General features: G+C 40.0%; 1 protein-coding gene across 1 annotated transcript; it reads right to left on the reverse strand.

Annotated features, from left to right (window-relative positions):
• Positions 1–19,910: 19,910 nt before the first annotated feature.
• On the reverse strand, positions 19,911–23,517 carry LOC137012286 (uncharacterized). The gene is made up of 4 exons (XM_067375416.1): positions 23,476–23,517; positions 23,284–23,385; positions 21,567–22,772; positions 19,911–21,149 (listed from the first exon to the last, which is right to left on the reverse strand). The coding sequence occupies exons 1-4, from the start codon at positions 23,515–23,517 to the stop codon at positions 19,911–19,913; spliced, it is 2,589 nt and encodes an 862-aa protein (XP_067231517.1).
• Positions 23,518–23,961: the final 444 nt, after the last annotated feature.

The raw sequence follows: 23,961 nt of genomic DNA on the forward strand, positions 1-23,961 counted from the left end.
GCTAATAGGAATAGTAACCATGTCTAGTGCAGTTAATACCAATACTGATTAATGAGTGTCTTGTGTTTAGACAGTGTGCTTGTGAAACACACTAAATATTGCTGTGCAAATACAACCAGCACTATGAAGATTACTTTTGTCTTCTGGTCAAACAAAAATGGATGTGCTAAGGGAGAAACAATTCATCGAATAATGCTAGGATAGCTCACTTTGCCGTTTGTCTCCCAGCGTTACTGCCAAACGAGAGTAAATGTACAGCCGTGGCCAAAATTATTTGCAGTGACATACATTTTGTGTTTTACAAAGTTTGCTGCTTCAGAATTTGTAGATTATTTTTTTCACATGTTTCTAGTATACTGGAAAATAAATGATAAGCATTTCATAAGTTTTAAAGGATTTTATTTGCAAAAAACATTCAATATATGAAAACAGTGAATATTTACAGTGTTGGACTGCCGGAGTCTGGCATGCCGGATATCAGCTTCTGATTGATGGTGATCAATTCTTGCCTTATTATTGCTCGGAGATGATCACAATTTGTGGACTTCTGCTTGTCTATTTGCCTTTTGAGGATTGACCACAGGTTCTCTGTGGGATTAAGATTCTGGGAGTTACCTGGACACATCTAAAATTTCAATGTAATGATCTCTGGGCCACTTCATTATCTATCACTCTTGCTTTGTGATGCTGCAACATGATTGGATTGTTGGGAAATTTTGCTATTGGGTCATTTCGTGTCAAATTAACCAAATTTAGGAAACTTCCCTGGCTGAAATTTTTTATTTTGTTAATATTTTTTCTATAGAAAGACAAAGTGATGAAAGCCACAATATTAAATGTCATGGATGTAAATTTACTGAGTAATCCACTATTTTGTTGAGGGGGGTCAAAATTACAATTTTCACGTGAGATTTGAAGCCACTTTACAGAGGTGTAAAATTGACTTTAGAAAGATTATTTTTTACACAGAGATGAGTAGGTCTGTTAGTAAAATCTGTTGACTTTAGCAATCTTTGTTTCCAGTGTTGGGGGTAACGCATTACAAGTAACTTGAGTTACATAATCAGATTACTTTTTCAAGTAACTACTAAAGTAACGCATTACTTTTTCAGTTTACAACAAAAGACCTTTGTTAATCTTTGGAACACAAATTAAGATATTTTAGTTGAAACCCGATGGCTCCTTGAGGCCTGCATAGGGAGCAATGACATTTCCTCTCTCAAGATCCATAAAGGTACTAAAAACATATTTAAATCAGTTCATGTGAGTACAGTGATTCAATATTAATATTATAAAGCGACGAGAATATTTTTGGTGCACCAAACAAACACAAAATAACGACTTATTTAGTGATGGCCGATTTCAAAACACTGCTTCAAAACAAGCTTCAGAGCGTTATGAATCAGCGTTTCGAATCATGATTCGGATCGTGTGTCAAACAGCCAAACTGCTGATATCACATGACTTTGGCGCTCCGAACCGCTGATTCGACACGCTGATTCATAATGCTCTGCTTCCTGAAGCAGTGTTTTGAAACCTGCTGTCGATACTGAGCAAGCTCTGCATTGCTGGTGACACGATTCCGCAGAAAACTCCTCAAGAGGAGACTGTCCTGATGCTTGCTGGACACTCTGGGATGTCCTGAATCCCTCTTCACTGAAGTTGAACCTCGCTCCTTGAAGTTCTTGATGATCTGGTAAATGGTTCTTTCAGGTGCAATATTCTTTGCAGCAATTTCCTTGCATGTAAAGCCATTTTGATGCAAAGCGATGATGGTTGCATGTCTTGGAGGTAACCATTGCCAACACAGGATGATTGGATGCACTTTCTTCCTCCTTTTATAGTAATCAGTCTACTCTTGTAATCCAATCAGAATGATATGACTTGAGCTTGTTCACACTTTCCCATGTGCTGATGATATGATTAGTGAAATGATGTAAGCTGCTCATTTTGCGCCATGGCCAAAAAACTTTCCTTTTTTAAACTGACCCTTTTACTGACCATCATCTGGTTCCAAACCTGTATGACTTTCTTTCTTAACTCATTTTGTCCACGTAATGAAAGTCAGTGTGGACAAAAACAACACTGGAGCATGTTGACTTTTCAAAAAACACATTTTTCAAATCTTTCCACAGATGACAGAAAGTCATACAGGTTTGAAACATGAGGGTGAGTAAATGATGACAGAATTTTATTTTTGGGTGAACTATCCCTTTAATCACGCTTGCTGTATTTGAAATAATGTTGCATACTGCTTTACTGTGCACATTTTAAAAATGCTACACAATACAGTACAGAGAATGCAACACCACATTTTATTTTCATGTTAAAAATGACCACAGCCAGCACTGGACACTTCCAAGAGGATCGATGAAGGACATTACAGCATATGAAGAGATAGAAAATGAAGAAAATCTATATCATCAGATCCTTAACCATGGATAAATTTAGTAAACAAATCAACAAATAAAATATTTATCATGTGGAATGTAAGGATATAAAACAGTTAGCCCAACTACTAAAGGAACAGGTGCAATCAAAGACTGAAATAATGCACACATTAATATTGTGAAGTTAGGGACCTCTGGTGGTGAACTTGGAACATTTCGGGCTATGTATGAGTGAAAACGAAACACTATTCCAGTGTAACTGGTATATTTTTCTGTGGAATCCTATGTTTTAGGCTAGAGAAGGAGATTACATTGATCTCCACAAAAGTCAATGCACTTATCTGACAACAATATCAGATATCAGTATTTTGCGATGCCATTTTGTGCGCACGCTGTAAAATTGTCCAAAGGTAAATGTGACAGTATGAGTGTATGTTAGCCCTGCGATGGACTGGCCATCTGTCCAGCATGTTATCTATGGACCGAGATGCTGGGATAGGCTCCAGCATCCCTGTAACTCTACATAGGACAAGTGATTTGGAAAATCAGCAGTTTGGGATGGATGGATGTTGTGTGCAGGTATGTGTGTTTGTGTGCAGAAAACACCTTTGACAATTGCTACTGACAACACATGAGAGGTTCATGTGTCCATTTATAGGCACTAGATTAGCACCATTATTTCTGAACAAACACATACCACCTGTCCAAATCCCTCCGCTGTAGAGGTCACCACATGTTAACAAATCACTTCCAGTATCTAACATAGCATGTATAAATAATATATCTACCGTAATAGTGACTAGAAAAAAGTAATAATGTAACATAACAGAAACTAAATATTTTCCAATTATTTACAGTAACTTACAGTTTTACAGTACAATCTTAATTTTACAGAATAAATTTGGTCTTTATACATGAAAATATACAGTATAGCTGTCTTTTCAATTTTAGGATGCACCAGGATGATCATTCATCCATGACTTTTAAAAGATTGTAAACCCCTGCTCTAAACTTTACTTTCAACACTACATTTCAGCATATCGTTTTATAAACACACACATGCAGAAATTCTAATTTAAGTCCCAAACATGGATAAGCTGTTCCCAGTTACTGTCCGAAACAAGGTCACAGTTTACTGTAGAAAAAATATGAATCATTGGATAAGTCCATGTACTTTGATGAAAGTATGTTTTTTAACATTTTAATTTTGAATATTCAGAAATGGGTAATATTCAAATATAATATTTTGTTCTGTCTGCATAACCTGCAGCTACTTCAGGAAAGTTATGTCTGATTTAAACACCTAAACTGTCTCTCGACTAATGCAGTTATCTTTACAGCCTTTTGCTCTCTGTAGAAGTATGTCTGCTTTTAACTTGACCGATAAATGGAGAATGATATATGAGAGGGATCACAGGGCAGGCAGTGAAACATAAACAGATGTCAGATGTCGTAGGCCTACAATCCTAAAGAGGTGGAGAGGTTAAACTTATATTAATATAGGAACAACACAAATAGGACATGACGATAAGTAAAGCAAACAATCTGATCAACAACAGACCTACTGTCTTGGTCAGTAAATAGCTAAAAGTAACAATAATACTAACATAAATTTTACAGTATGACGATAGTTCAACCAAACTACATCAACAATATCATAAAAAACTTGCTCATCTGCATTGTCCTCTATCTCATACAGTATAAGGCTGATTCATTCAAGTGAAATGATTAGCGCTGGAAAGTTTGATTCATTTCAGTGAATCTTTTCAAGTCATATTCATTCTAGTGAATGGGTTCTACTTAAAGGGTAATGTTTTCTGGAAACGCTGGACGTAAACAACATATGAGAATGACACAGAAGAGAAGATATTGTTGAATAAAGTTGTTATTTCTGTTTTGTTTTTGTGCACAAAAATTTTCTTGTCGCTTCATAAAATTAAGGTTGACCCATTGCAGTCACGTCGGCTGTTTTAACAATATCTTTAGTACTTTTCTGGACCTTGAACGTGTTGATTTGATTGCTATGAAAGAGATATAATACCTCTCAGATATCATCAAAAATATCTTAATTTGTGTTCTGAAGATGTACGTAGGTCTCACAGGTTTGGACGGCATGAGGGTGAGTAATGACAGAATTTTCATTTTTGGGTGAACTAACCCTTTAAATCTAAGATTAATTGGCTATTTGCTTATCAAGATGATATTTGTATTTTTTCTTTATTACTTTTTTGTTCTTTTATATGAATATTCTAATCTCAGTTTTGCTAATTTCATTTGCTGTGATTTTTGTGTTCAGTGTTTGAAATGTTACAAAAAGAAAATCTGATTTATTCTAGTGAATCCGTTTGTTCTGTAAATGAACAAATTAAAAATCGATTCACTGATTCAAGTCTCTATTTCATGTACTAGTTATTCATATAAGGGTTTTGTTATATTTTCTATACCCTAACCTAGACTGTCACTCAATTACTTTCACTCAAACCCTTCTGAAGTTCTGATTAAATTATAAATTATGGATTTAAAAAAATATATTGTGGGAATTTGGGCCAGACTTTAATCAAAAATTTAATCAAAAGTTTAATCAAAAGCAAGTCAAACAACCAGATTATTTGGAAGTCAATAACAACAGAGATGGTGGAAATGTACATAAAAGCAATTCTAGCAAGAATGCAAGCTGTTATAAATGCCAAAGGAGGCCGTATAAAAAATAAAAATATATTATTATTTGGTTATTATGTTTGATTAAAAAATATTTAGTTTTTTCACACTGTTATTTGCCTAATAAATGACAATTTTTTTTTTTTTTTAAATACGTTTTTGACAGATTATTTCTTCATCACGGCATGTGTTGATGTGTTAAAAGCAAGAAAAAAAGGCAAGCATATAAGGATTTGAGCCGCAGACCAGTCAGGGTGCCCATGCTGACCCCTGTCCACCGGCAAAATTGGCAACAGTGGGCACGTGAGCATCAGAACTGGACCATGGAGCAATGGAAGAAGGTGGCCTAATCTGATGAATCATGTTTTCTTTTACATCACGTGGATGGCTGGGTACGTGTGCGTCACTTACCTGTGGAAAACATGGCACCAGGATGCACTATGGGAAGAAGGCAAGCTGGTGGAGGCAGTGTGATGCTTTTGCCAATGTTCTGCTAGGAAACCTTGGGTCCTGCCATCCATGTAGATATTCCTTTGACACGTACCACCTAACTAAGCATTGTTGCAGACCATGTACACCCTTTCATGGAAACGGCAATTCCTGGTGGCTGTGGCCTCTTTCAGCAGGATAAAGCGCCCTGCCACAAAACAAAAGTGGTTCAGGAATGGTTTGAGGAGCACAACAATGAGTTTGAGGTGTTGATTTGGCCTCCAAATTCCCCAGATCTCAATCCAATCGAGCATCTGTGGGATGTGCTGAACAAACAAGACAGATCCATGGAGGCTCCACCTCACAGCTTACAGGACTTAAAGGATCTGCTGCTAACATCTTGGTGCCAGATACCACAGCACACCTTCAGGGGTCTAGAGGAGTCCATGCCTTGATGGGTCAGGGCAGCATAGGGGGGACCAACACAATATTAGGAAGGTGGTCATAATGTTATGCCTGATTGGTATATATATATATATATATATATATATATAAGGTAAGCCTTAGTTAAGTTCTTTTTAAAACCAGTATCTTAGTTTAACTAACTGAGATATGATTAGCTTGTACCTTGCTAAGATACAGTTTCAAAGCTGGTGCTGATCAACACCTGAGTCTTCCAGTTTGAGTGTGACACTTCTGAGAAAGAGTATGAACAGAAACTGAAAGACAAGCGGTTGGTTGACCGTGGCAGGGAATGATCCCTATCCCCTGGGTCAGTGAAGTGCAGTTACTTTGAAAATGCACGACTGACACGTCCTCAAAAGACACAACAATCACAATGGACTGAAGAATGACACGTTGACACAAGCTCCACATGTCGCTGTCTCAGACAGGAAAGTCTACACCCAAAGGGACACACACTCAGGCTTAAAAGGTAAGCCTTAGAATTCTATGGAGAGTGGATGCACACATATTACATACTTTATGTAAGCAGACACCTTGAAAATATTTCAGAAAATGCAAAATGTGTAAGATTATAACCTTAATTATAGTGGACTATACTCGACGAAACAGTACATAAAATAAAGCAACACTGCACAAAATCAGCTGATTGCAAAATTCTTCCAGAGTACCTGATAGCAGATCCCAGAACTTCTACCACTGAAAATCTTAGTTTCAGAGAATTGTCAGGTTCTTTCAACATCCCCAAACCCCCACAACTACCCGATTCTTTGTCTGTGTCTCTGGCTGAGCAGTAAAAGGCCATTAGGTGCGTGATTAGGCAGTGTGCTCATGGAACCCAAACCTGCCGTCCCAACACAAATCCCCAGAAAGCCCCCCTCTTATTTAATACAGCTGCCTGGGATAGCAGCAATGGCCGTACCGGTATGCTGATACTGACACCTCAATAAATCAAGATGCTTCTATATTTTACAACCACACATGTCACCCACAATGATCTGACACCCACCCCAAAGAGCAAATGTCCACATGATGAGAATGCCACAACAATTATTCAATAATATTCAGCTTTATGATAAAAAATATAAGGATTTTTGTAAATTTATGTATCAAATAACAGTAACTGAGAACATACTATTCTTTTCACATACTGTTTTTTGCCTACTATATAGTATGCAGTTGTGGATACAGCCACTGTCCTTATAAGTGAGTAATTGAATCAGTCACTCACTCATCATTCATTCAAAAACACTTGGCTTGTTTGAGATGAATCAGACCAATCGGCATATGACATTGAAGTACCGTGACAGCGTTTGGAGATCATGCGACTCATGCATTTGAGTCGCTGTCGCAGTACTTCGAAGTCATATGCTGATCGATCTGCACAGCACTGATGCATCTCCAACAAGCCTACTAATTCAGTCAAGAACAAAACAAGTGACTGACCTTATAAGTGAGTAACTGAATACTTAACTCAACCAACTTGTACAAAAACACTGATTCATTTAAAAATGAAGTGACTGGCCTTATAAATGCGCCATTGAATCATTCACTCAACTGATTCATTTAAAAACACCAATTCAGTCAGGAAAAGAAACAAGTGACTGACCTTATAAGTGAGGCATTGAATCCTTAACTCAACCAACTTGTTCAAAAACATGGATTCATTTAAAAACGAAGCAAAAAGTGAGCCACTGAATCAAGAGGCTTGTTCGAGATGTATCGGATTTGCACAGACCGATCATCATGTACTGCGAGAGTGATTCAAAAGCATAAGGAGTCTCATGCTCTCCAAACACTCTTGCGGTACTTTGATGTTGAACTGTCTGCGCAACGCCGATGCATCTCGAACAAGTCTACTCACACAACTGATTCACTCAAAAACACTAATTCAGTCAGGAACAAAACAAGTGACTGACATAATGTCAGTGAGTCATTGAATCCTTAACTCAATCAATTTGTTCAAAAACACAGATTAATTTTAATGGTGCCCTAGAATCAAAAATTAAATTTACCTTGGCATAGTTGAATAACAAAAATTCAGTACATGGAAATGACATACAGTGAGTCTCAAACTCCATTGTTTCCTCTTTCTTATGTAAATTTGATTTGTGCAAAAGACCGCTGAAGAACAGGCGAATCTCAACATAACACCACGTACGTAACAGTCGGGATTATTAATATGTACGCCCCCAACTTTTGCATATGCCAGCTCATGTTCAAGGCATTAGACAAGGGCAGGACGTCTGGATCTGTGCACAGCTGAATCATCAGACTAGGTAAGCAAGCAAGGATAACTGACATGATCTATGATAACATGATATTTTAGTGATATTTGTGAATTATCTTTCTAAATGTTTCATTAGCATGTTGCTAATGTACTGTTAAATGTGGTTAAAGTTACCATCGTTTCTTACTGTATTCACGGAGACAAGAGCCGTCGCTATTTTAATTTTTAAACACTTGCAGTCTGTATAATTCATAAACAACTTCATTCTTTATAAATCTGTCCAATAGTGTGTAATGTTAGCTTTAGCCACGAAGCATAACCTCAAACTCATTCAGAATCAAATGTAAACATCCAAATAAATACTCTACTTACGCGATTAGACATGTTGCATGACGAACACTTTGTAAAGATCCATTTGAGGGTTATATTAGCTGTGTGAACTTTGTAAATGCACTGCATTATAGTCGAGAGCTCGGGGGGCAGGGAGCACGCGATTTAAAGGGGTTGCAGCCTGAATCGGTGCATAGTTAATGATACCCCAAAATAGGCAGTTAAAAAAATTAATAAAAAAAAATCTATATGGTATTTTGAGCTGAAACTTCACAGACACATTCAGGGGACACCTTAGACTTATATTACATCTTGTAAAAACTGGTTCTAGGACACCTTTAAAACGAAGCAAGTGGATGGCTATATGAGTGCACTACTGAATCATTCACTCAGCCTTATCATTCATTAATACTTATTCGGTAAAAAAAAATATGTTATGTGTGAGTCATTAAATCATACACTCAAGTGATTCATTAAAAACACTGATTCATTCATGAACAAAGGTATAATAAACACAGTAAGTATAATTAAATCATTTAAATAGTGTTTTATTGTGTTTTATTTTTGTTAAGAATTTCAAACCATTTTTTATTTTCATCACCTCCATTCAGCCAAAATGTTATGAAACATACCGCCATGGCAATTCAACCTTCCATTAAACCCACTGTTAAACACATACACATCATTCAATTGATTTATTATTGGAGATAATTAAAATGCCTTAAGTGACATTTAGCATTAACAGCCTGAATCATTTCCATCAACTTCTAGGAAAATGTCAATCAAAGTGACCACCCTTTTGCACGCCCAGAACTTTCCATGAATAACAAGAGGGAATGAATCTGTTTGTCATGACGTAACTTATGGTATGCTCTAGAACTCCATTTTATCTTCCTGGAAACCTAGAGAGCACTGTCTGTGGAGATGAAAAACCTGTCACTGAATATAGAGCACTATGAGGTGCCATCGTCTTTCCATAGTTGCATAGTTGGTCTGCTCATGCTTGTGGCAGCTGACCCCAGACCTAGAAGGCATTTTCACACACTCACTACTGATCAGATAATGAGGCTCATTTAACTTTGCACCTGCTCCTCAATATACTCGAGGCTTAAAATGACACATGGGTAGGATTTCAAAGAGTAAACTTCAATTATAAGCTAGCTAACACATTTATGACTCATCATATACCACAGAAACCTACATGAAAACAAAACTTGCAATATAACAATACCCATTAAAAGAAAGTGCTTACTTGCTGCCTCTTTCTTGCCACCTGACTAAACCTGACAATAAATGTCATCCAGCTATGAAGAGATACTCATCCATGTTTTTTTTCTGGCAGGGTCATGATATTAAAGGTGCCCTAGAATTGAAAATTGAATTTACCTCGTCATAGTTAAATAATTAGAGTTCAGTACATGGAAATGACATACAGTAAGTCTCAAACACCATTGTTTCCTCTTTCTTATGTAAAAAAAGACCTCTGAAGAACAGGTGAATCTCAACATAACACCGACTGTTACGTAACATTAAAAATTCGGTCATTTATTACTTACCCTCACGTTGTTTCACACCCGTAAGACCTTCTTCGGAACACAAATTAAGATATTTTAGTTGAAATCCGATGGCTCAGTGAGACCTCCAGGGAGCAATGTCACTTCCTCTATCAAGATCCATAAAGGTACTAAAAACGTATTTAAATCAGTTCATGTGAGTACAGTGGTTCAATATTAATATTATAAAGCGACAAGAATATTTTTGGTGTGCCAAAAAAACAAAATAATGACTTATTTAGTGATGTCCGATTTCAAAACATTGCTTCAGGAAGCATCAGAGCATTGTGAATCTGTGTGTCGAATCTGCAGTTCGGAGTGTCAAAGTCACATGATTTCAGCAGTTTGGCGGTTTGACACACAATCCGATTCATGATTCGATACACTGATTCATTTATGCTCCGATTCTTTCTGAAGCAGTGTTTTGAAATCGGTCACAAAGGTCTTATGGGTGTGAAACGACATGAGGGTAAGTAATAAAATGACAGAATTTTCATTTTTGGGTGAACTAACCCTTTAAATGTGGTTTAAAAAGTTACCATTGTTTCTTACTGTATTCACGGAGACAAGAGCCGTCGTTATTTTCATTTTTAAACACTTGCAGTCTGTATAATTCATAAACACAACTTCATTCTTTATAAATCTCTCCAACAGTGTGTAATGTTAGCTTTAGCCACGGAGCACTATCAAACTCATTCAGAATCAAATGTAAACATCCAAATAAATACCATACTTACATGATCTGATATGCTGCATGACGAACACTTTGTAAAGATCCATTTTGAGGGTTATATTAGCTGTGTGAACTTTGTTTATGCAACGTATTAAAGAGTTGCGAGCTTGGGGGCGGGGAGTGTGAGCATTTAAAGGGGATGCGCGCTGAATCGGCGCATATTTAATTATGCCCCAAAATAGGCAGTTAAAAAACTGAATAAAAAAAATCTAAGGGGTATTTTGAGCTGAAACTTCACAGACACATTCAGGGGACACCTTAGACTTATATTACATCTTGTGAAAAAGCGTTCTATGGCAACTTTAATGAATGCATATTCTGTCAATAATTTCCTTAGTTAATTTCTTATGTAACTGTCTCCACCAATTTTCTATGGCCAAGAACATTAATAGGAAAAAAATTATAATTTTTTTCTTTTTTTTTCCAATTACAATATAAGAACTCAGTCCAATTATTATATTATATTATATTATATTATATTATATTATATTATATTATATTATAAAAATGTATACCTAGTATTACATAAGCAAATTAGCTTTTGTGGAAAACCTGAATTACATTAATCTATTTCTTCCAAAGAAACAGCTGATATTGCATATATGTCATCTTCCTGGCAACACACCAGAATATGTTTCTATTCATTTTGATTTCATCACCGTTCCCTGAAACTGGTGATGCCTCAGGCTGCCTATGTAGTCCTGCATGAGGCTAAATCTAGCTGGTGATTTACTTGGCAGGTAATTGGGATAATTTGGCCACTAAATGCCCAACACTTCAGACATGCCTCTGAGAAACAGTGAGGTGGTTGTCTGCCATTTTGCTTCTGGACAGTAGCCTGCACAAGGCTGTTGACTATGTGCTTGAAGTGCTGACTAAGTTCATTTAAGACAACGTGGACTACCATGTATTTATAGAGTTGCAAGTGGTGAGTGAAGTGATTTATTACTCTTAACACCTTATTCACAACAGTTATTTTGGCAGACATATTAGTCTGTCGTTGACCTCTTTGTTCAAGGACAAGGTAACAATGGCCACACGATTAAAGGTGCCCCAGAATCTCCATTTCACAAGATGTAATATAAGTCTAAGGTGTCCCCAGGATGCGTCTGTGAAGTTTCAGCTCAAAATACCCCATTGATTTTTTTTATTATACCATGTTTTAACTGCCTATTTTGGGGTGGGATTAAAAATGCTCTGATTTGTGTGTGTTCGCCTTTAAATGCTTGTGCTCCCCACCCCCAACCTAATGACTCTATAATACATTTCATAGACAATACAATAAGTTCACACAGCAAATATAACTCCTGTTCATGTTCATGATGCAGCATATCAGATCACGTAAGTATGGCATGTATTTTTTGTGGATGTTTACATTAGATTCTGAACGAGTTCGATAGTATGCTGCACGGCTAACAGAGCTAAAGCTAATATTACACACTGTTGGAGAGATTTATAAAGAATGAGGATTTATGAATTAAACGGACTACATGCATTTTCAGGTTAAAATGAAAATAACGACATGGCTCTGGTCTCCGTGAATACAGTAAGAAACAAATGGTAACTTTAACCACATTTAACAGTACATTAGCAACATGCTAACAAAACATTTAGAAAGACAATTTACAAATATCACCAAAAATATCATGATATCATGGATCATGAACAGTTATTATCGATCCATCTGGCATTTTCGCTACTGTCATTGGTTAGTTCACAATACCTGCAGAACTTCTGATGATTCTGCTGTGCAGCTCCATGGCGTTAATACTGCCTAGAACATGGGCTGGCATATGCAAAAGTTGAGGGCGTACATATTAATGACCCCGACTGTTGCGTTGTTTTGCACAAACAAGATTTACATAAGGAGGAAAAAATGGTGTTTGAGGCTCAATGTCACTTCCATGTACAGAACTCTTATTATTCGACTATGCCGAGGTAAATTCAATTTTAAATTCTAGGGCACCTTTAAATGAATCAAACTGCTAATTCAAAATGAGCTATTTTCTTATTCTCTGTATGAAAACAAAATTGCCTCATTGCATTAAATAGCACTCTACTACAACACAAATGAAATGATTGTTCTTGAATAGTACGATCATACGTCATGTTTGGACACTAAAAACAGGTGCACACATACCAGAGGTGATTGTTCAGACAAAGATGACTGTAAAGTTTTGAACACCCATGGAGAGGAACACATATTTCAGTGAGAATGAAGTAGTTCCTTCTCCTGTTTAGTCTTTCTCTGTCCTTCTCTCTCTATCAAATTGTCTTGCTTTGACAGTGTTTCAACGTCTCAAAGAGCACACAAGCACTTACAAACAGAATATTATGCATCTACACTTGCACACAATTCCACACAGCACATTTCTCGATCATTCACAAAGTTTCATATGTTTCCCATCAAATTTTGTTCATGATATTCTTCCTGCTCTGTATCATGGAAATCACTGTATCACTGAGAGCTGACTAAAGCAGCTGGATTGGCTGCCAATAGAAGCTCGTTTAGGACCTGGTGTTGTTTTAACCGATCCAAGGTAAAAGTGGTTGTCTGTACTGTTCACTATCTCTGCCAAACGTATTTCAATATTTGTCATATAACTCAAAAATGAAAAATATAGACAGATTATCAAAGACATACATCACCTTATGGAAGGGGTGAAATTTTAAATCTAACTTGTAAACTAAAATGTTATGCTGACATCTGCTGGTTATGTGGCTGCACACTCATTGATTATTTGTTAAAGGATTAGTTCACTTCTGAATGAAAATTTCCTGATAATTTACTCACCCCCATGTCATCCAAGATGTTCATTTCTTTCTTTCTTCAGTCGAAAAGAATTCCAGGATTTTTCTCCATATAGTGGACTTCACTGGGGTTCACCGGGTTGAAGGTCCAAATTGCAGTTTCAGTGCAGCTTCAAAGGGCTCTAAGCGATGATCCCAGATGAGTAATATGGGTCTTATCCAGCGAAACGATCAGTCATTTTCTAAAAAAAATAAAAATGTATATACTTTTTAACTACAAATGCTCGCCCAGCACTAGCTCTGCGATGCGCACGCATGACGTCATCACCAGGGACGTGCACAGGGGGGTTGCTCAGGTTGCCCGGGCAACTGCCCATATGCCCTTCTTGACTCACGTTGCCCTTCCGAGGTGGAAAAAAATAAATTAAAAAATCGTACAATGGATGCAGAATTTCACGTAGGCCTAAAAAAAAAAAAAAAATCGCAAAGCCTCATTCACTTCCATATTCGGGCACCCGTCCAAAAGTGAAAGTCAGTAGGGGAAGGGCAAACTCTGTTTACGTGGCTGCAGCGCTGCACGCGACCGGCACCTGAGCTGAGCCTGCATGAGCGGCACTAGAAGGAGATTGTCGCGGTTGTCGGGTGAGACGACTTAACGTTGTCAGAAAGGTGAGTAAGGTTATAATCGTTAACGAAAACGAACGAAAAAACGAAAACTAGGTGGGAAAAAACATCGTCGTTAACTGAAATAAAAATAAAAACAAGGCATTACAAAAAAAAAAACGATAACTAGGCTAACCAAAACGGTAATGTGTGTTTGGCAAAACTAACTAAAATAAAATAAAATTATAGATTAAATGTCCTTAGTTTTCGTCTTTGTCAATGTATTTCATAGAGAAAACGTTCAGCTGCATTTCATTTCCCTGCGTCTCTCACTCACGCGTCTCTCTCACATACTCGCGCGCGCGCACAGCCCCTCCCCTCCGTGCACACCGCGCCTCCACGAGAACGAGTGTTGGAAGAAAGGTCGCGAAAGGTTGGTATCTCGTGAAAACCTTTACACAATCACACATTAAAAAGTGATATAAAAATATTTAATCCTGAATATAATTTTGTCAGTGTGTTAATGTCGACCCGAGAAGCGACTGCTAACTTTAGAAAGTTAACTAGACGCAACTTTGAGGTAAAATGCACTTGGATTGTCGATGTCAAAACGACCGCTTATACCAAGGTTACCACACCTCAAGACATCGATCCGATGATATATTTAAAGGGATTCGTTCGGTTTTTGTACTTAATCGCTATTTTGGGTAGGACTATTTCTTCCGCATCTCATGTTACTCTCACTCCTTCATATAGCCCCTGATTGGTAGGAGTGCCCTTTTTTTAGGTCAGAGCAACTGCCCCTCAAAATTCCTGTGCACGTCCCTGGTCATCACGTTACAAAGGTCATGCGTGATGTGGATGGATGTACCGATCCATTGTCTACAAAGTGAATGTGCAAAGATTAAGCTAAATGCACTTTACAAAATAAAAAGGGTAAAATAACAATTTTGAAGTTTTTGATAATTTTCAAGTTGGAGGAGAAAATTAGATGAAATTTTTCGCCCTACTCTGGTACTTCCTCCTACGTCACCTTTCAACTTAATGTGTGGCGCATCGCAAAGCAGTGCAAGACAAGCAATTGTGGTTAAAAAGTATATACATTTTTAGAAAATGACCGATCATTTAGCTAGATAAGACCCTTAATCCTCGTCTGGGATCGTGTAGAGCCCTTTAAGGCTGCACTGAAACTGCAATTAGATTTAATTCTTAATATAAGAAGTAAATCTAACGTGTAACAAGGACACTATAAAATGTAACCGACATTCATTCTTCCGTGGAACACAACAGAAGTTACCTTGAGAAATGTTGCAGTGTTTTTTTGTAACAATTTGTTTATATTCTACTAACTTTTTTACTACTATTCTACTACAATTCTATTAAGAAACTTTGTAACTCCATGCCAACTACCAGTTGTCGGGGTATTGTTTAGTCTCATTGGGTTTTGTTTCCCCGTTCCTGGTCGTTATTAGTTTCCATGGTTTCTGATTAAACACGCACCTGTTTCTGTTTCAGTTAATTACCTCACTCTGTGTACTTATGCTGCATTCCAGAAAGATTTTGTATTTTGATTTTTCCCATCTCCTTCTAGGAAATAACGTATCAAATGTCACTCAAAGTCATACATTCAGCTTGTAAACTCAGGGTACATCGATCAAACCCAACCTCAGCGAGATGCATCATTTTACATCACTTCCAAGATGTTGGCAAGTCCTGCTTCCAATCAGCATGAACATTAAAAAAAAAACTTTAACATTAGACATTGAATTTATGTAATGACACCATTTTTGCTATTTGTAAGTTGTTTTCAAAGCGATTTTATGTTATTTTTATCCTGTTTTTGCTATAATTGACACAAAACACAATATGCTCTCATTGTGTCATGGCAACATGTGAACATGACGTTTGAAGTAAGACGTTTGAATTCCCAGGTCCAACCTCATCTGGAATGCAGCAGCATTAAAGGGTTGGTTCACCCCAAAATTAAAATTATGACATTAATTACGCCCCCTCATGTCATTCCAAACCCATAATACCTTCATTCATCTTCAGAATCCAAATTAAGATATTTTTGATGAAATCTGTGAGTCTTCTGACCACTATAGACTGCAACACAACATTAAGGTTCAACCAATGTAGTCACATGGACTATTTTAACAATGTCTTTACTACCTTTCTGCGCCATCAAAGTGGTAGTTGTGTTGCAGTCTTCATCAAATATATCTTAATTTGTATTCCAAAGATGAACGAAGGACTTAGAGCTCTGGAGCAACATGAGGGTTTCTTTTACTGTCTGTTTTTTACCAGTCGCATCGAGTTGAAGAATGTTCAACTTTGAGTAAAACGCTCATCACTGTCACTTTTTAACCAGCCGTCCAATCAGAGTGGAGGAGGGGCGGGACAAATACAACTCCGACCAACTGTCAAAACATTCTTGAAACAAAATGAATGAGAAATTAATATTGCTGTCTCCGAACATACATAGCAAGTAATTCCACATTGTGTCAACATTTTTAGTCTGAAACAAATTACCTGCAAAATCAGTTATAAGTAACAGTGACATGGATATTCCGTATCATAGCAACAAAGCGTCTCAACGGAAAAAAACACTGCGCTGCAGAAGCGCTCTCAAGCGCTCACAGATAGGCGTTTTAAGCAGAGCGCCTAGCGTTTTCAGCTGGATAAAAAAGCTCTGGGGTGCGTTTCCCAAAGCGAACTATGGTCGCAAGTTCCGTCGTTACCAATAGAGTTCAATGGGACTTGCGACCATGGTTCACCAACGATGCTTTCGGGAAACTCACCCCTGGTGGATACACGGCCTTAGTTCCTCTCAGTTCTTTGTTCAGTCTCGTCTACAATTTAATGTAGTTGTGTTCTCCTCAGTTTCTCCTTGGATTTCTGATTTAAGACTATTTCTCTAAATCTCCTCTGTCGTGTGCTTGCTACAGCCATACACAGTGACACCAGTCATTAGAAAATTAATAGTCTGCTTAATGTCTGCTAACACATTTTTTTTTGATGCTCACAGGCATTCTGTTGATTATAAGTAACTATGCTTTTCAACTTATCCTACTAACGCTAACACCTAACCCTAACCTAACAGTCTATTACAGTCTATTAATGCTCTAATGAGAGTATGTAGACATGTAGTTGTATGAAGTGTACTTCATGTCTTTGATCTCCAGTAGACTCAACAAAGATGGCTGATGTCCTTGTAAGGTTCTAGGAGCAAAACCAGTTCTTTGTGTCTTTGAACATACACACATAAACGCACAAACTTCTGTGTACCGGCAGTCCAGTTTCGCTCCTCCTTCTCATTGGTAGGCACACACATACATAATTAACAATTACAGTACATCTCTGCCAATACAATATAAGGCATTGTTTGCTTATAGAAACAAACAAACAAAAAAAAACAACATTATAAGCAATGCATTATATTCAATACATTGGCTAAATATGTGTAGCAAAAAGGCATCTAAAATAAACAACAATCAAAGAGACAGGGTAATTGCATTTAATTGATATTATACAACAATATATATTTTTACTAGGTCTGCCCTTGACTTTTCTAGTCGACTAGTAGTCGTTCATTTAAGTGATTAGTCAACAAATTGCACGCTTATAATAATAAATCATACAAATCAAAATATTGAGCCTTTAATCACCTACATAGTGTAATCAGCGCTTAAACGCACACATAAAGCTTGCAGCAGCGCACCGGCAAGTGTAATTATAAATGTGGCGTGAAAAAACAGAAGGAGACTGTCTGAAAATGGTAACAATTTATTGATAATCTAGTGTTTTGTGTGTTTTCAGCTGCAGAAATTAAGTCGACGATGCTGACTCGTTATCTCCACAGTAGTGGACGCTTTTATATGCATGTTTCATATGGATTACATATTGTCAAAATATTTATTTTAGATTTAAATTGGTTGATTTAAAAGTAGACATTTCAAGCCTTTCATAGTTATATATCTCATATCTGTGAGGCAAGTATATGCTGAGTTTCAGTTCATTTTTGTGACGCACTCAATTGACTTGAGACTGAGACGGCAGAAAGCGCATCCTTTTTGTTTTCATTATTTTAAAGCACAATGTTTTGTTGTTAATGTGAGTTTACAGAAATAAAAGCAAACCATTCATAGTTTAAAATGTTTGATTATTCTTATTCGTATGACCAAAAATGACGGTGTAGCGTGCTCCCCTCACAAACACTTGGATATGCGCACATTTATCTAGATTAACGTTAGAGTGAGTGGACTTGTTACTTGTTACAAGTTTCAAGTGATAAACCATACTTGAGGTCGATGAATGATAGGTGAATGTTTGGATTTCCTGGCGTTAACGATCTGTCTATCACGTCGCCAGCGTCTGCGTCCAAAGTTGCCCTGACACACCAAACCGATGTTTGACAGCCGACGGCCAAGTAGCACGTCCGTTCTACGTCTGCGTAAGATGAAATGCCTTTCCGTACCAGCAGGTGGCAGTAGCTGAACAGCCAATCTGAATGATCAGATGGCCCGACGAGCTCCGACGCCGATTCAACGGACAAAAAAAGCCGACGAGGACCAACTTCAGCCGACAGTGCGGAACACACTGAGAAAACTTAGTCGGCCGACAAACAAAAACTGCCCGACAGCCGACTGTTGGCTTGATGTGTTCTTGCCTTATGACAGACTGTGTGATTTCGACACTTACTGTGGAGGTTTTTTTTTTTTTTTTTTTGCGACTAAGCGGCTAATACCAGTTTTGTTCGACTAAGCCTTTTCTCGTTGACTAACGATTAGTCGACTATTAGTGGGCAGACCTAACTTTTACATTTTCAATTACATTTACATTTATACACTTTTTACAGGTATATGTAAATGAATTGTTGCTGAACATCAGCATCTTTATTGAGATCTTCCACTTGAGAGATGTGATGGCAGCCTTGGAAATGATTCATGGCCAGTCACCATTACTCCATCCTAACCTTGTGGATTCTCCAGTCATTGAACAGAAACCTGAAACACATTATGTTGGTTTTAAATATCTAAAACAACACTTAAGCTGCCCCTAACCATATTTTCATTTAAACTGTCACGCTTTTTTTTTATCCTGACAACAGCACAATTACAACTATAATCTCAGGTCAAGCTTGTTAATCCTTTAAATCACATTAAAGAATAACATCTATACACATTACAAATGAATCAATCATGATGGGCTGAGCGAATTATCATGACATACCTTTGGTTGATTGATGTACTGGAAATGAATGGGAAATGATTCATTATCAAACAGCACTATTCCATCTTCACCCTCTGGATTCTCCAGGCATTGAACAGAAACCTGAAACAAATTATGTTGGTACTGATCAGCAAAACAACACTTAAACATTATTTAATTTAAATACTTTGTTTTTTTTTTTGCCAGTTTAAAGCACTTGATGTTACGGTATGCTGGTATAGAGATGAGGCAGATACGGATTTCCACAATGATACACACTTCTTTAATAAACACGGGCAGGAAACACCAAACATACACTTTATCACAACATAGAATGGACAAGGAGTGCAGGGAGTGAGTGCCATATAAAGGGAGTGATGATAATAGAGTCCAGGTGCAGGTGATGCGTGTTGATGGGGAGATGACGAGGGAAGTGAGTGCAGGTGTGGAGAACAGGAGGATCATGGGATATGGAGTCCAGGGGAACAAGGGATCTTTAACAGTACCTCCCCCTCCCGGTAGGCGCGTCCTCGCGCCGTAGATGTAACGCCCTGGAGACCTCAAGCCGGAGCAGGGGGAAGAGCAGACTGGAGAGGAGGTCTCCAGGGCGGGCTCAAAAGCCATGGCGGGTCAGGGGCCGAAGGTGGCCATGGAGGGTCAGGGGCCGAAGGCTGCCATGGAGGGTCAGGGGCCGAAGGCTGCCATGGCGGGTCAGGAGCCGAAGCCGAATTGCAGACGAGCCCAGGTGGCGGTGAGGATCCGGCGGGGCAGGGCGATGCCGCAGGCTCAGCCGACCGAGGCGCAGGCGGGGCTCCAGAGGGCCGCAGAGGAGCCAGAGCGACAGCCGACCAAAGGGACGCAGGAGAGAGTGAGGAAGCCAACGGAGCGTGAGGGACGAAGGGACGAGGTGAAAACCGAGGAGTGCAGTCCTGATGTGAGGGAAGACCGATGAACGACTGATGCGGAACCGGGGGGAGGATGGAGCCTGGCGGAACTGGTGGACTGATGGGCAACGGTAGAGATGAGGGAGGTTGGAGCCAAGGGGGAGCATCTGGACCAACGGGCCGAGGTGGAGTCCTGGGTGAGGTGGCTTGAGGTGGAGGTGCAGTGTGGACATTAGTGGGAGGAGGCGGGAGAAGGAGGCAGGGAGGGAAAACAGTCTTTGGGTTGGATAGTTCAATAACACAGTTCATAATAGGAGCGGGCTCGGCGGCGGCTGGAGCAGCTGGAGCTGAGGGCTCGGCGGCGGCGGCGGCTGGAGAAACTGGCTCGGTCCAGAAGTCAATGAGCCAGGCCGCATCATCTGGCGGCTCGCACAGGGATGGAGCGACAGGCTCGGAGAGGGTTGGAGCGGGCTCTGGAGAGACTGGAGCGGGCTCTGGAGAGACTGGAGCGGGTCGCTTTCTCCTCCTCCGTCTTCTGGACCCAGCGGAGGAGTGTGGGTCCAGCATGGGACAGGCAGGAAGTTCACTGGAGGGGTATGAGGAGGAGGACGGAGCTCGGCAGACTGGCCAGGCTGCCCGTGTTTTTGGAAGGACTGGACGAGAGGAACACTTAACATCCGGAACCTCTTGGATAAAGAGTTGGGAGCATTTTAAATACAACACTAAATTTATAGCATCAGCTAAGGAAACATAATAGTCAGGTTCAGAGAAGCGGATGGTGTCCTCGTCCAGTCCATCCAAAAACAGGGCGATCAAATGAGCATCTGACCAATCTGTCAAATAAGCCAACTCAACAAACTCCTCCACATAGGAGCTGGTCAGCTGCTGATGTCGGTGTGAGAGGCTGTAGGGGAGCTGGAGCCACAGGAATCAGGAACAATCCCATCTTTTTAATTGTGGAAATCCTGCGGTTTAGGTCCGTTCTTCTGTTACGGTATGCTGGTATAGAGATGAGGCAGATACGGATTTCCACAATGATACACACTTCTTTAATAAACACGGGCAGGAAACACCAAACATACACTTTATCACAACATAGAACGGACAAGGAGTGCAGGGAGTGAGTGCCATATAAAGGGAGTGATGATAATAGAGTCCAGGTGCAGGTGATGCGTGTTGATGGGGAGATGACGAGGGAAGTGAGTGCAGGTGTGGAGAACAGGAGGATCATGGGATATGGAGTCCAGGGGAACAAGGGATCTGTAACAGTACCTCCCCCTCCCGGTAGGCGCGTCCTCGCGCCGTAGATGTAACGCCCTGGAGACCTCAAGCCGGAGCAGGGGGAAGAGCAGACTGGAGAGGAGGTCTCCAGGGCGGGCTCAAAAGCCATGGCGGGTCAGGGGCCGAAGGTGGCCATGGAGGGTCAGGGGCTGAAGGCTGCCATGGCGGGTCAGGAGCCGGAGCCGAATTGCAGACGAGCCCAGGTGGCGGTGAGGATCCGGCGGGGCAGGGCGATGCCGCAGGCTCAGCCGACCGAGGCGCAGGCGGGGCTCCAGAGGGCCGCAGAGGAGCCAGAGCGACAGCCGACCAAAGGGACGCAGGAGAGAGTGAGGAAGCCAACGGAGCGTGAGGGACGAAGGGACGAGGTGAAAACCGAGGAGTGCAGTCCTGATGTGAGGGAAGACCGATGAACGACTGATGCGGAACCGGGGGGAGGATGGAGCCTGGCGGAACTGGTGGACTGATGGGCAACGGTAGAGATGAGGGAGGTTGGAGCCAAGGGGGAGCATCTGGACCAACGGGCCGAGGTGGAGTCCTGGGTGAGGTGGCTTGAGGTGGAGGTGCAGTGTGGACATTAGTGGGAGGAGGCGGGAGAAGGAGGCAGGGAGGGAAAACAGTCTTTGGGTTGGATAGTTCAATAACACAGTTCATAATAGGAGCGGGCTCGGCGGCGGCTGGAGCAGCTGGAGCTGAGGGCTCGGCGGCGGCGGCGGCTGGAGAAACTGGCTCGGTCCAGAAGTCAATGAGCCAGGCCGCATCATCTGGCGGCTCGCACAGGGATGGAGCGACAGGCTCGGAGAGGGTTGGAGCGGGCTCTGGAGAGACTGGAGCGGGCTCTGGAGAGACTGGAGCGGGTCGCTTTCTCCTCCTCCGTCTTCTGGACCCAGCGGAGGAGTGTGGGTCCAGCATGGGACAGGCAGGAAGTTCACTGGAGGGGTATGAGGAGGAGGACGGAGCTCGGCAGACTGGCCAGGCTGCCCGTGTTTTTGGAAGGACTGGACGAGAGGAACACTTAACATCCGGAACCTCTTGGATAAAGAGTTGGGAGCATTTTAAATACAACACTAAATTTATAGCATCAGCTAAGGAAACATAATAGTCAGGTTCAGAGAAGCGGATGGTGTCCTCGTCCAGTCCATCCAAAAACAGGGCGATCAAATGAGCATCTGACCAATCTGTCAAATAAGCCAACTCAACAAACTCCTCCACATAGGAGCTGGTCAGCTGCTGATGTCGGTGTGAGAGGCTGTAGGGGAGCTGGAGCCACAGGAATCAGGAACAATCCCATGTTTTTAATTGTGGAAATCCTGCGGTTTAGGTCCGTTCTTCTGTTACGGTATGCTGGTATAGAGATGAGGCAGATACGGATTTCCACAATGATACACACTTCTTTAATAAACACGGGCAGGAAACACCAAACATACACTTTATCACAACATAGAACGGACAAGGAGTGCAGGGAGTGAGTGCCATATAAAGGGAGTGATGATAATAGAGTCCAGGTGCAGGTGATGCGTGTTGATGGGGAGATGACGAGGGAAGTGAGTGCAGGTGAGGAGAACAGGAGGATCATGGGATATGGAGTCCAGGGGAACAAGGGATCTGTAACACTTGAAGGCCATGCTGTAATATGTTATAATATGCTGTAATATGTTTAGCTGTAAAAGTTTACACATGACCTTATTCACAATAGTAAAGAATGACCCCTCATACCAAATTGCTTAATACATTTGAGCAAAATCAGGTTTAGTGAATTATTATGACCTACATTTGGTTGACCAATGAAATGGAAAGGATTGGGAAATGATTCAGAGTCAAACACCACTTGTCCATCTCGACCATCACAGTTTACCACACACTGGACAGGATACTAAAACACAAAGAAATGGATATATGCAAAATAAAATTATGATTGTTTTACGATGTTTAATTAATGAATAGTTTGGATAAACCTAGCTACCTTAAGCTGCCAAGTGACAGTTGGACACAACTCCACATCCATCAACCAGGAGCAATTGCAGCATGTGTTGCCCTAAAAAAAAAAGAATATTATCGTGTATATAATTAATGTAAAATTTTCATGCCAAAAATATGAAGCACAAAATATATTCACTTCAAGAGCAATGCAGTCTTAATTAGACTTTGTGCCTGTTCTCAAATTCCAAACAAATTCAATTGTAAATTTGCAAACCAAAGTTAAATTTGCAAGTTAAAATCTCTGTTTAATCTTTATTAATTTGTTTAATCTTTACAAACTAATGAAAGAGCCTGGTTATTAATACTCTCTGATGTTATAACAGTGTTACAACCTTTATATACTACAGGGGAGAAGAAATGTGATGATGGTGAAAGTGCTGCGTCACTTGCTAGCATGAAGCACAACTAGCCTCTGTACAACTTTTTGAGATGTTTTAGAAAAAACTGTACAGAGAAAGTTAAAAACTAA

This window comes from Chanodichthys erythropterus, chromosome 22, assembly GCF_024489055.1.
Source record: "Chanodichthys erythropterus isolate Z2021 chromosome 22, ASM2448905v1, whole genome shotgun sequence".
NCBI lineage: Eukaryota > Metazoa > Chordata > Actinopteri > Cypriniformes > Xenocyprididae > Chanodichthys > Chanodichthys erythropterus.

Bases quoted from the DNA above. Each gene is read 5' to 3' on its own strand.
- LOC137012286 (XM_067375416.1), bottom strand. From the start codon at position 23,517: ATGGATGTGGAGTTGTGTCCAACTGTCACTTGGCAGCTTAAG. The intron at 23,386-23,475 runs GTAGCTAGGTTT...TTTGTGTTTTAG, and splicing joins CTGTCACTTGGCAGCTTAAG to TATCCTGTCCAGTGTGTGGT. The intron at 22,773-23,283 runs GTAGGTCATAAT...CTGTGGCTCCAG, and splicing joins ATTTCATTGGTCAACCAAAT to CTCCCCTACAGCCTCTCACA.